The 14,962-nt window shown below is 40.7% G+C and overlaps 1 protein-coding gene across 1 annotated transcript in view; it reads left to right on the top strand.

The window, feature by feature from the left end:
• Window positions 1–3,422: 3,422 nt before the first annotated feature.
• Window positions 3,423–14,962, top strand: part of prkd1 (protein kinase D1) — a 28,933-nt gene continuing 17,393 nt past the window's right edge. Inside the window, exon 1 of the mRNA XM_087780586.1 lies at window positions 3,423–3,807. Coding sequence (XP_087636712.1) covers window positions 3,556–3,807 — 252 coding nt within the window. The 5' untranslated portion in view covers window positions 3,423–3,555. The remainder of the gene's footprint in view (window positions 3,808–14,962) is intronic.

The following is a 14,962-nucleotide window of genomic DNA, read 5'->3' as shown; positions in this document are numbered from 1 at the left end:
AAATATGATTAAAATATGTAAATGAGGACGTGGAAAGGGACAAACAAGTCTGCGATTAATTCCACGTTGATTGGATGTGGATTTGAGTGAAATTCTTCTACAAAGACTAAAACACAAAATAGATATACGTAAGTGGAACTGCTTTAAACTGGTTTACATCTTATCAGTCAGAAAGCTTTATGTACATGTCAACTGACTCTCATCGACACACACTCAGCTATGGGGTACCACAAGGTTGTGTTCTTGGCCCGATCCTATTCATGATCTATGTTTTTGTCAATGAAGTCAGATGAAAGAAATCAGTTACACGCGACTACAGTCCTGTATTACAGATATCTAGTCCTGAACTCAGACAAAACTGAGGTTCTACTAGTTTTGTCAACAACATCTCAGACAATCACCTATTTTCCCTTAATCTTCCCTCTCTCTTTTCTCCATCCCTTCTTCTACCCTCCTCTCCCTTCCAAGCCAGCAGGTCATAGCAGGAGGCAATCAACACCGTGTCTGGTTCTGCTCAAGGTTTCTGCGATCTAAAAAAATAAATAAAATAAAATAAACTTCGCCACTGTCACACTGTGATTCCCTCATTGTTGATATTTCGAAAACACAAATTACTAATCACAATATGATGATACACAAAATGACACAACATGATTCAACACATTGTGGCGTTACACAACATGAAACTACACATTTTAAGACAATCCTCCTTTTACATATGACACTACACACCATGACACGACACACCATGACATTACACAACATTTTAACACAGTGCTCATTTTACATTTGACACTACACAACATGAAGCTACACACCATGACAATACACAACATTTTAACACAGTGCTCATTTTACATTTGACACTACACAACATGACACTACACACCATGACACTACACAACATTTTAACACAGTGCTCATTTTACATTTGACACTACACAACATGACACTACACACCATGACACTACACAACATTTTAACACAATCCTCATTTTACATTTGACACTACACACCATGACACGACACACCATGACACTACACAACATTTAAACACAATGCTCATTTTACATTTGACACTACACAACATGACACTACACACCATGACAATACACAACATTTTAACACAGTGCTCATTTTACATTTGACACTACACACCATGACACTACACACCATGACACTACACAACATTTTAACACAATCCTCATTTTACATTTGACACTACACAACATGACACTACACACCATGACACTACACAACATTTTAACACAATCCTCATTTTACATTTGACACTACACAACATGACACTACACAACATTTTAACACAATCCTCATTTTACATTTGACACTACACACCATGACATGACACACCATAACACTACACAACATTTAAACACAATGCTCATTTTACATTTGACACTACACAACATGACACGACACACCATGACACTACACAACATTTAGACACAATGCTCATTTTACATTTGACACTACACAACATGACACTACACACCATGACACTACTCAACATTTTAACACAATACTCATTTTACATTTGAAACTACACAACATGACACTACACACCATGACACTACACAACATTTTAACACAGTGCTCATTTTACATTTGACACTACACAACATGACACTACACAACATTTTAACACAATCCTCATTTTACATTTGACACTACACAACATGACACTACACACCATGACACTACACAACATTTTAACACAATGCTCATTTTACATTTGACACTACACAACATGACACTACACACCATGACACTACTCAACATTTTAACACAATCCTCATTTTACATTTGAAACTACACACCATGACACTACAAACCATGACACTACTCAACATTTAAACACAATGCTCATTTTACATTTGACACTACACAACATGACACTACACACCATGACAATACACAACATTTTAACACAGTGCTCATTTTACATTTGACACTACACACCATGACACTACACACCATGACACTACACAACATTTTAACACAATCCTCATTTTACATTTGACACTACACAACATGACACTACACACCATGACACTACACAACATTTTAACACAATCCTCATTTTACATTTGACACTACACAACATGACACTACACAACATTTTAACACAATCCTCATTTTACATTTGACACTACACACCATGACATGACACACCATAACACTACACAACATTTAAACACAATGCTCATTTTACATTTGACACTACACAACATGACACGACACACCATGACACTACACAACATTTAGACACAATGCTCATTTTACATTTGACACTACACAACATGACACTACACACCATGACACTACTCAACATTTTAACACAATACTCATTTTACATTTGAAACTACACAACATGACACTACACACCATGACACTACACAACATTTTAACACAGTGCTCATTTTACATTTGACACTACACAACATGACACTACACAACATTTTAACACAATCCTCATTTTACATTTGACACTACACAACATGACACTACACACCATGACACTACACAACATTTTAACACAATGCTCATTTTACATTTGACACTACACAACATGACACTACACACCATGACACTACTCAACATTTTAACACAATCCTCATTTTACATTTGACACTACACACCATGACACTACAAACCATGACACTACTCAACATTTAAACACAATGCTCATTTTACATTTGACACTACACAACATGACACTACACACCATGACAATACACAACATTTTAACACAGTGCTCATTTTACATTTGACACTACACACCATGACACTACACACCATGACACTACACAACATTTTAACACAATCCTCATTTTACATTTGACACTACACAACATGACACTACACACCATGACACTTCTCAACATTTTAACACAAATGTGTTTTTTTCGTGGTAGTTAAGACGAACTTGTCTCTCATACATTAAGTAATATTTGTGTTTGGTTAAATAAAAACACACACATTACGATTATAAAAGATTTGTTTTTATAACTTGTGATGCGCGCGTGTGTTTGTGTAGCCGAACATGGCGTGACAATCAATATTTGATTGGTTTTGAAAAAGCAGTCTTGTGACGACATCAGATGATTCCAGGACTCACAACAACAACACAACGTTTGTTGTGACAACACAAGAGACACTTTTGTTTCCTTCTCGTTCCCTGAATTGAAGTTCTTAGATCCACTGGGACAAATAAACGATTGAATTACATTTTTGACTCCATTTTCATTTGCTCAAATAAACTATAAATAAAAAAAAGGTTGGATGACGTCACGGCTGATCGATATCAGTCAAGGTGACGTTGTGATCAGGAGTCACGTGACCGCGCCTCCACTCGCGCGCTCCCTCTCCTCGCTCGTTGACGTGCGCGTCTCTCGTCACCGCCTGCTCCAGCTTCCTGCCTCCGGTCCGGTCCAGGACTCGTCTGTCTGTTTTGGGTTCTGACCCGGATCATCATCTAGGGGGGGGGAAGGAAAACTCATCTTCTGCTGGTGGTTCCGACAGTTCCTCGACGTGATGGATCCCCCCGCGGAGCGCGTGTCCATGAGTGCGCCTCCGCTGATTCGGGCTCCGAGCCCGCTCCAGTTCTTCGGGGGAACACCCGGCACCGGTGGTACCGGCAACACGGCGGGGGGCAGCGGGGGAGGCGGCGGTGTCATCTCCTTCCAGATCCAGATCGGACTGAGTCGAGAGCCGGTTCTGCTGGACGCCGCCGATCTGAGCCTGAGCCAGGTCCGCGAGGTGGCGTGTTCCATCGTGGACCAGAAGGTACCGAACGTCCGAAGGTTTTTTACGCGTCAGTCGACTTTTACTCTTCCGTCAAACTTTGTCTCACTGACGTCAGAGATGCATACAGCGTTACCATGACGACAGATGCTGAGGCCATCAGTACAGATGACAGATTCACCATCTCACGCTGCAGTTCACTCACAAGTCACTCTTTCTGTTCTTCCAACACGTCACACTCTTTTACCTAGACGGTTCCACTCATCCATCCATCCTCTCATCCACCCATCCTCTTATTCATCAATCCACTCTTCCATCCATCCTCTTATTCATCAATCCACTCTTCCATCCATCCTCTTATCCATCTATCCTCTCATCCATCCATCCTCTTATCCATCCATCCTCTCATCCATCCATCCTCTCATCCATCCATCCTCTTATTCATCAATCCACTCTTCCATCCATCCTCTTATTCATCAATCCACTCTTCCATCCATCCTCTTATCCATCTATCCTCTCATCCATCCATCCTCTTATCCATCCATCCTCTCATCCATCCATCCTCTTATTCATCAATCCACTCTTCCATCAATCCTCTTATTCATCAATCCACTCATCCATCTATCCTCTCATCCATCCATCCTCTTATCCATCCATCCTCTCATCCATCTATCCTCTCATCCATCCATCCTCTTATCCATCCATCCTCTCATCCATCTATCCTCTCATCCATCTATCCTCTTATCCATCAATCCACTCTTCCATCCATCCTCTCATCCATCCATCCTCTTATTCATCAATCCACTCTTCCATCCATCCTCTCATCCATCCATCCTCTCATCCATCCATCCTCTTATTCATCAATCCACTCTTCCATCCATCCACTCATCCATCTATCCTCTCATCCATCCATCCTCTCATCCAACCATTCACTCATCCATCCATCCACTCATCCAATCGTACATCCACTCATCTATATATTATCCAACCATTCACTCATCAATCCAGCATTCTTCCATCCATCCATCCATCCATCCATCCAGTCATTCTTCATCCATCCATCCATCCATCCATCCATCGGCTCAATCATCCCTCCAGCCATCCACTAATTCATTCACTGTTTCATACAACCACTCATGCAACTGTCCGTCCACTGTTTATCCGTCCTCTCATCCATCCATCCATTCACTCATCCATCCGTCCACTGATTCATCCATCCTCTCATGCATAAATTCACTCATACAAACGTCATCCACTCATCTATCCATCATCCATTCATCCACTCATCCTTCCTTTCAGTCATTCATCATTCATCCATCCATCCATCCGCTCACTTATCCAAGCATCCAGTCATCCATCCAACATCCATCCATTTATCCATCCAAACACCATTCAATCCACTAATCCACCGACCAACGTATCCAACCACGTATCCACTCATCCAACCACTTATCCATTCATCTATCCATTCTTTTGTCCATACACTCATCCATCGAATTGTCCACCCATGGACTTTAACATCCATCTTATCACTCGCCCATCCACTCATCCATCTACTCATCCTCTCATCCATCCATCCATCTGTCCAACCGTCAATCCATCATCCATCCATTCACTCATCCATCAGTCCACTGATTCATCCATCCTCTCATGCATAAATTCACTCATACAAACGTCATCCACTCATCAATCCATCATCCATTCATTCACTCATCCATCCATCCACTTATCCAACAATACACTTATCTATCCATTATCCATCCACCCATCCATCCAGTATTCCACCTATTCCCTGCTCTATCGATCACTCTCAGTTCCTACACGTAGCCATCCACTCATCCAGCATTCAGTCCACTTATCTATTCATATATCCATCCATCCACATATCGATCCACTCATTCATCAATTCATCATCCATCAATCAGCTTATCCATCCATCCATCCATCCATCCATCCATCCATCCATCCATCCATCCATCCATCCATCCATCCATCCACATATGAAAGCAGATGAATCACGTGCCAAAATTCAGAAGTTTAGTGTCAACAAAAGTTTTTGCCATCAACAACACAACTGAGTAAACAGTGTGTTGTGTGTCGACTCTGCTACCAAACAACCCACAACACCTTGAGACAGCTCTCGGCAGAATGATAAAACACAATATTTTGCAACAGGAAGTAATACAGTTTAATACACAATGTACACACTGCACTGCAAAATGGCACAAAGGAAATGCAACACAGTGCAGAGTTGCACACTGCAGGTTAACCCAAAGTTGGTGCGAATTGAACTTGCAGGACACAAGACTCACACATCATCAAGCAAAAAATGTAGCTGCACAAAACACGGTAATACGTGTCACAGATGTGACACTGAAGTCTAACACTAGTGTACTGTGTGTACGTTGTTGCTGAGGAATATCGATCTATCCAGGGTCAGAACTGTCACAGTACATGTCAATCCATGACATGTTGACCATTGAACTGCTGTGTGCCCTGGTGGCAAACACACGTGTTTCCATCTGTAGTCTCTGCTGGAGATCCTGACGTGGGAGGTGTTTCCTGCAGACCTGGTTGCCCGAGGCACCGTGTGATATTAATAATCCCAAGGTCCAGTTCTCTGTTCCGGAAGTCTGGATCCACCAACTCTTTTGTTTTCATGGTGCAGACGCGTCAGACGCTGAGTGTGTGAGTCAACACAACAGATTTATTCTCTCGTAGGCACAACTATTTTTTCACTGAGCCAGAAATGTGCTCGGAATCATCATCTCCTGCTATGAGATGAGTAACCTGATGTGTCATTCCCTCACTGATGTTTCACTCTCACACTGATGTTTCACTCTCACACTGATGTTTCACTCTCACACTGATGTTTCACCCTCACACTGATGTTTCACTCTCACACTGATGTTTCACTCTCACACTGATGTTTTACTCTCACACTGATGTTTCACCCTCACACTGATGTTTCACTCTCACACTGATGTTTTACTCTCACACTGATGTTTCACCCTCACACTGATGTTTCACTCTCACACTGATGTTTCACTCTCACACTGATGTTTCACTCTCACACTGATGTTTCACCCTCACACTGATGTTTCACTCTCACACTGATGTTTCACTCTCACACTGATGTTTCACTCTCACACTGATGTTTCACCCTCACACTGATGTTTCACTCTCACACTGACATTTAACACAACCACATTTCATTCTCATTCGGATATATCACACTCATACTAATGTTCACTCTCAATGATGTTTACCACTCAGATTAGGGTTTAATTCTCACAGAAATGTTACACACTCACTAATGTTCAACTGATACTAAAATGTTAATCTCCCACACAGATGTTTCAGACTCACACTGATGTTTCACTCTCACACTGATGTTTCACCCTTACACTGATGTTTCACTCTCACACTTATATTTCACTCTCACACTGATGTTTCACTCTCACACTGATGTTTCACTCTCACACTGATGTTTCACTCTCACACTGATGTTTTACTCACACAATGATGTTTCACTCTCACACTGATGTTTTACTCTCACACTGATGTTTTACTCACACAATGATATTTCACTCTCACACTGATGTTTTACTCTCACTCTGATGTTTCACTCTCACACTTATATTTCACTCTCACACTGATGTTTCACTCTCACACTGATGTTTTACTCTCACACTGATGTTTCACTCTCACTCTGATGTTTCACTCTCACACTTATATTTCACTCTCACACTGATGTTTCACTCTCACACTGATGTTTCACTCTCACACTGATGTTTTACTCTCACTCTGATGTTTCACTCTCACACTTATATTTCACTCTCACACTGATGTTTTACTCTCACACTGATGTTTCACTCTCACACTTATATTTCACTCTCACACTGATGTTTAACTCTCACACTGATGTTTTACTCTCACACTGATATTTCACTCTCACACTGATGTTTAACTCTCACACTGATGTTTTACTCTCACACTGATGTTTCACTCTCACACTGATGTTTTACTCTCACACTGATGTTTTACTCTCACACTGATGTTTTACTCTCACACTGATGTTTCACTCTCACACTTATATTTCACTCTCACACTGATGTTTCACTCTCACACTGATGTTTTACTCTCACACTGATGTTTTACTCACACAATGATGTTTCACTCTCACACTTATATTTCACTCTCACACTGATGTTTCACTCTCACACTGATGTTTTACTCTCACACTGATGTTTTACTCTCACTCTGATGTTTCACTCTCACACTTATATTTCACTCTCACACTGATGTTTCACTCTCACACTGATGTTTCACTCTCACACTGATGTTTTACTCTCACTCTGATGTTTCACTCTCACACTTATATTTCACTCTCACACTGATGTTTTACTCTCACACTGATGTTTCACTCTCACACTTATATTTCACTCTCACACTGATGTTTCACTCTCACACTGATGTTTTACTCTCACACTGATGTTTTACTCTCACACTGATGTTTTACTCTCACACTGATGTTTCACTCTCACACTTATATTTCACTCTCACACTGATGTTTTACTCTCACACTGATGTTTTACTCTCACACTGATGTTTCACTCTCACACTTATATTTCACTCTCACACTTATATTTCACTCTCACACTGATGTTTTACTCTCACTCTGATGTTTCACTCTCACACTTATATTTCACTCTCACACTGATGTTTCACTCTCACACTTATATTTCACTCTCACACTGAGGTTTTACTCTCACACTTATATTTTACTCTCACACTTATATTTCACTCTCACACTGATGTTTTACTCTCACACTGATGTTTCACTCTCACACTTATATTTCACTCTCACACTGAGGTTTTACTCTCACACTTATATTTTACTCTCACACTTATATTTCACTCTCACACTGATGTTTCACCCTTACACTGATGTTTCACTCTCACACTGATGTTTCACTCTCACACTGATGTTTCACTCTCACACTAATAGTTCACCCTCACACTGATGTTTTACTCTCACTGTAATAGTTCACTCTCACACTGATGTTTTACTCTCACACTAATAGTTCACCCTCACACTGATGTTTCACCCTCACACTGATGTTTCACCCTCACACTGATGTTTCACCCTCACACTGATGTTTTACTCTCACTGTAATAGTTCACTCTCACACTGATGTTTTACTCTCACACTAATAGTTCACTCTCACACTGATGTTTCACCCTCACACTGATGTTTCACCCTCACACTGATGTTTTACTCTCACACTAATAGTTCACCCTCACACTGATGTTTCACCCTCACACTGATGTTTTACTCTCACTGTAATAGTTCACTCTCACACTGATGTTTTACTCTCACACTAATAGTTCACTCTCACACTGATGTTTCACCCTCACACTGATGTTTCACCCTCACACTGATGTTTTACTCTCACACTAATAGTTCACTCTCACACTGATGTTTCACTCTCACACTGATGTTTTACTCTCACACTAATAGTTCACCCTCACACTGATGTTTCACCCTCACACTGATGTTTTACTCTCACTGTAATAGTTCACTCTCACACTGATGTTTTACTCTCACACTAATAGTTCACTCTCACACTGATGTTTCACCCTCACACTGATGTTTCACTCTCACACTTATATTTCACTCTCACACTGATGTTTTACTCTCACACTGATGTTTTACTCTCACACTGATGTTTCACTCTCACACTTATATTTCACTCTCACACTTATATTTCACTCTCACACTGATGTTTTACTCTCACTCTGATGTTTCACTCTCACACTTATATTTCACTCTCACACTGATGTTTCACTCTCACACTGATGTTTTACTCTCACACTGATGTTTCACTCTCACACTTATATTTCACTCTCACACTGATGTTTTACTCTCACACTGATGTTTTACTCTCACACTGATGTTTCACTCTCACACTTATATTTCACTCTCACAATGATGTTTCACTCTCACACTGATGTTTCACTCTCACACTTATATTTCACTCTCACACTTATATTTCACTCTCACACTGATGTTTTACTCTCACTCTGATGTTTCACTCTCACACTTATATTTCACTCTCACACTGATGTTTCACTCTCACACTGATGTTTTACTCTCACACTGATGTTTTACTCTCACACTGATGTTTCACTCTCACACTTATATTTCACTCTCACACTGAGGTTTTACTCTCACACTTATATTTTACTCTCACACTTATATTTCACTCTCACACTGATGTTTTACTCTCACACTGATGTTTCACTCTCACACTTATATTTCACTCTCACACTGAGGTTTTACTCTCACACTTATATTTTACTCTCACACTTATATTTCACTCTCACACTGATGTTTCACCCTTACACTGATGTTTCACTCTCACACTGATGTTTCACTCTCACACTGATGTTTCACTCTCACACTAATAGTTCACCCTCACACTGATGTTTTACTCTCACTGTAATAGTTCACTCTCACACTGATGTTTTACTCTCACACTAATAGTTCACCCTCACACTGATGTTTCACCCTCACACTGATGTTTCACCCTCACACTGATGTTTCACCCTCACACTGATGTTTTACTCTCACTGTAATAGTTCACTCTCACACTGATGTTTTACTCTCACACTAATAGTTCACTCTCACACTGATGTTTCACCCTCACACTGATGTTTCACCCTCACACTGATGTTTTACTCTCACACTAATAGTTCACCCTCACACTGATGTTTCACCCTCACACTGATGTTTTACTCTCACTGTAATAGTTCACTCTCACACTGATGTTTTACTCTCACACTAATAGTTCACTCTCACACTGATGTTTCACCCTCACACTGATGTTTCACCCTCACACTGATGTTTTACTCTCACACTAATAGTTCACTCTCACACTGATGTTTCACTCTCACACTGATGTTTTACTCTCACACTAATAGTTCACCCTCACACTGATGTTTCACCCTCACACTGATGTTTTACTCTCACTGTAATAGTTCACTCTCACACTGATGTTTTACTCTCACACTAATAGTTCACTCTCACACTGATGTTTCACCCTCACACTGATGTTTCACTCTCACACTGATGTTTTACTCTCACACTAATAGTTCACTCTCACACTGATGTTTCACCCTCACACTGATGTTTTACTCTCACTGTAATAGTTCACTCTCACACTGATGTTTTACTCTCACACTAATAGTTCACTCTCACACTGATGTTTCACCCTCACACTGATGTTTCACCCTCACACTGATGTTTTACTCTCACACTAATAGTTCACTCTCACACTGATGTTTCACTCTCACACTGATGTTTTACTCTCACACTAATAGTTCACTCTCACACTGATGTTTCACCCTCACACTGATGTTTCACTCTCACACTGATGTTTTACTCTCACACTAATAGTTCACTCTCACACTGATGTTTTACTCTCACACTAATAGTTCACCCTCACACTGATGTTTCACCCTTACACTGATGTTTTACTCTCACACTAATAGTTCACTCTCACACTGATGTTTTACTCTCACACTAATAGTTCACTCTCACACTGATGTTTTACTCTCACACTAATAGTTCACTCTCACACTGATGTTTTACTCTCACACTAATAGTTCACTCTCACACTGATGTTTTACTCTCACACTAATAGTTCACTCTCACACTGATGTTTTACTCTCACACTAATAGTTCACTCTCACACTGATGATTCAACCTCACACTGATGTTTTACTCTCACACTAATAGTTCACCCTCACACTGATTTTTCACTCTCACACTGATGTTTCACTCTCACACTGATGTTTCACTCTCACACTGATGTTTCACTCTCACACTGATGTTTCACCCTCACACTGATGTTTCACCCTCACACTGATGTTTCACTCTCACACTGATGTTTCACTCTCACACTGATGTTTCACCCTCACACTGATGTTTCACCCTCACATTGATGTTTCACTCTCACACTGATGTTTCACTCTCACACTGATGTTTCACCCTCACACTGATGTTTCACTCTCACACTGATGTTTCACTCTCACACTGATGTTTCACCCTCACACTGATGTTTCACTCTCACACTGATGTTTCACTCTCACACTTATATTTCACCCTCACACTTATATTTCACCCTCACACTGATGTTTCACCCTCACACTGATGTTTCACCCTCACACTGATGTTTCACTCTCACACTGATGTTTCACCCTCACACTGATGTTTCACTCTCACACTGATGTTTCACCCTCACACTGATATTTCACTCTCACACTGATGTTTCACTCTCACACTGATGTTTCACTCTCACACTGATGTTTCACTCTCACACTGATGTTTCACCCTCACACTGATGTTTCACTCTCACACTGATGTTTCACCCTCACACTGATGTTTCACTCTCACACTGATGTTTCACCCTCACACTTATATTTCACCCTCACACTGATGTTTCACTCTCACACGGATGTTTAACTCTCACACTGATGTTTCACTCTCACACGGATGTTTCACTCTCACAAGGATGTTTCACTCTCACACTGATGTTTCACTCTCACACTGATGTTTCACTCTCACACTGATGTTTCACTCTCAGACTGATATTTCACTCTCACACTGATGTTTCACTCTCACACTGATGTTTCACTCTGACACTGATTTTTCACTCTCACACTGATGTTTCACTCTCACACTGATGTTTCACTCTCACACTGATGTTTCACTCTCACACTGATGTTTCACTCTCAGACTGATATTTCAGTCTCACACTGATGTTTCACTCTCACACTGATGTTTCACTCTCACACTGATGTTTCACTCTCACACTGATGTTTCACTCTCACACTGATGTTTTACTCTCACACTAATAGTTCACCCTCACACTGATGTTTCACCCTTACACTGATGTTTTACTCTCACACTAATAGTTCACTCTCACACTGATGTTTTACTCTCACACTAATAGTTCACTCTCACACTGATGTTTTACTCTCACACTAATAGTTCACTCTCACACTGATGTTTTACTCTCACACTAATAGTTCACTCTCACACTGATGTTTTACTCTCACACTAATAGTTCACTCTCACACTGATGTTTTACTCTCACACTAATAGTTCACTCTCACACTGATGATTCAACCTCACACTGATGTTTTACTCTCACACTAATAGTTCACCCTCACACTGATTTTTCACTCTCACACTGATGTTTCACTCTCACACTGATGTTTCACTCTCACACTGATGTTTCACTCTCACACTGATGTTTCACCCTCACACTGATGTTTCACCCTCACACTGATGTTTCACTCTCACACTGATGTTTCACTCTCACACTGATGTTTCACCCTCACACTGATGTTTCACCCTCACATTGATGTTTCACTCTCACACTGATGTTTCACTCTCACACTGATGTTTCACCCTCACACTGATGTTTCACTCTCACACTGATGTTTCACTCTCACACTGATGTTTCACCCTCACACTGATGTTTCACTCTCACACTGATGTTTCACTCTCACACTTATATTTCACCCTCACACTTATATTTCACCCTCACACTGATGTTTCACCCTCACACTGATGTTTCACCCTCACACTGATGTTTCACTCTCACACTGATGTTTCACCCTCACACTGATGTTTCACTCTCACACTGATGTTTCACCCTCACACTGATATTTCACTCTCACACTGATGTTTCACTCTCACACTGATGTTTCACTCTCACACTGATGTTTCACTCTCACACTGATGTTTCACCCTCACACTGATGTTTCACTCTCACACTGATGTTTCACCCTCACACTGATGTTTCACTCTCACACTGATGTTTCACCCTCACACTTATATTTCACCCTCACACTGATGTTTCACTCTCACACGGATGTTTAACTCTCACACTGATGTTTCACTCTCACACGGATGTTTCACTCTCACAAGGATGTTTCACTCTCACACTGATGTTTCACTCTCACACTGATGTTTCACTCTCACACTGATGTTTCACTCTCAGACTGATATTTCACTCTCACACTGATGTTTCACTCTCACACTGATGTTTCACTCTGACACTGATTTTTCACTCTCACACTGATGTTTCACTCTCACACTGATGTTTCACTCTCACACTGATGTTTCACTCTCACACTGATGTTTCACTCTCAGACTGATATTTCAGTCTCACACTGATGTTTCACTCTCACACTGATGTTTCACTCTCACACTGATGTTTCACTCTCACACTGATGTTTCACCCTCACACTGATGTTTCACTCTCACACTGATGTTTCACCCTCACACTGATGTTTCACTCTCACACTTATATTTCACCCTCACACTGATGTTTCACCCTCACACTGATGTTTCACCCTCACACTGATGTTTCACTCTAACACTGATGTTTCACCCTCACACTGATGTTTCACTCTCACACTGATGTTTCACTCTCACACTGATGTTTAACTCTCACACTGATGTTTCACTCTCACACTGATGTTTCACCCTCACACTGATGTTTCACTCTCACACTGATGTTTCACTCTCACACTGATGTTTCACTCTCACACTGATGTTTCACCCTCACACTGATGTTTCACTCTCACACTGATGTTTCACTCTCACACTGATGTTTCACTCTCACACTGATGTTTCATGCTAACACTGATGTTTCACTCTCACTCTGATGTTTCACTCTCACACTGATGTTTAACTCTCACACTGATGTTTCACTCTCACACTGATGTTTCACTCTCACACTGATGTTTAACTCTCACACTGATTTTTCACTCTCACACTGGTGTTTCACTCTCACACTGATGTTTAATTTCACACTGATGTTTCACTCTCACACTGATGTTTCACTCTCACACTGATGTTTAACTCTCACACTGATGTTTAACTCTCACACTGATGTTTCACTCTCACACTGATGTTTCACTCTCACACTGATGTTTAACTCTCACACTGATGTTTCACTCTCACACTAATATTTCATGCTAACACTGATGTTTCACCCTCACACTGATGTTTCACTCTCACACTGATGTTTCACTCTCACACTGATGTTTCACTCTCACACTGATATTTCACCCTCACACTGATGTTTCACCCTCACACTGATGTTTCACCCTCACA

Source organism: Callionymus lyra, chromosome 18, assembly GCF_982586985.1.
Source record: "Callionymus lyra chromosome 18, fCalLyr1.hap1.1, whole genome shotgun sequence".
Classification (NCBI taxonomy): domain Eukaryota; kingdom Metazoa; phylum Chordata; class Actinopteri; order Syngnathiformes; family Callionymidae; genus Callionymus; species Callionymus lyra.
Note: the sequence above shows the minus strand (reverse complement) of the source record. Positions and strands in the feature narration are given on the sequence as shown.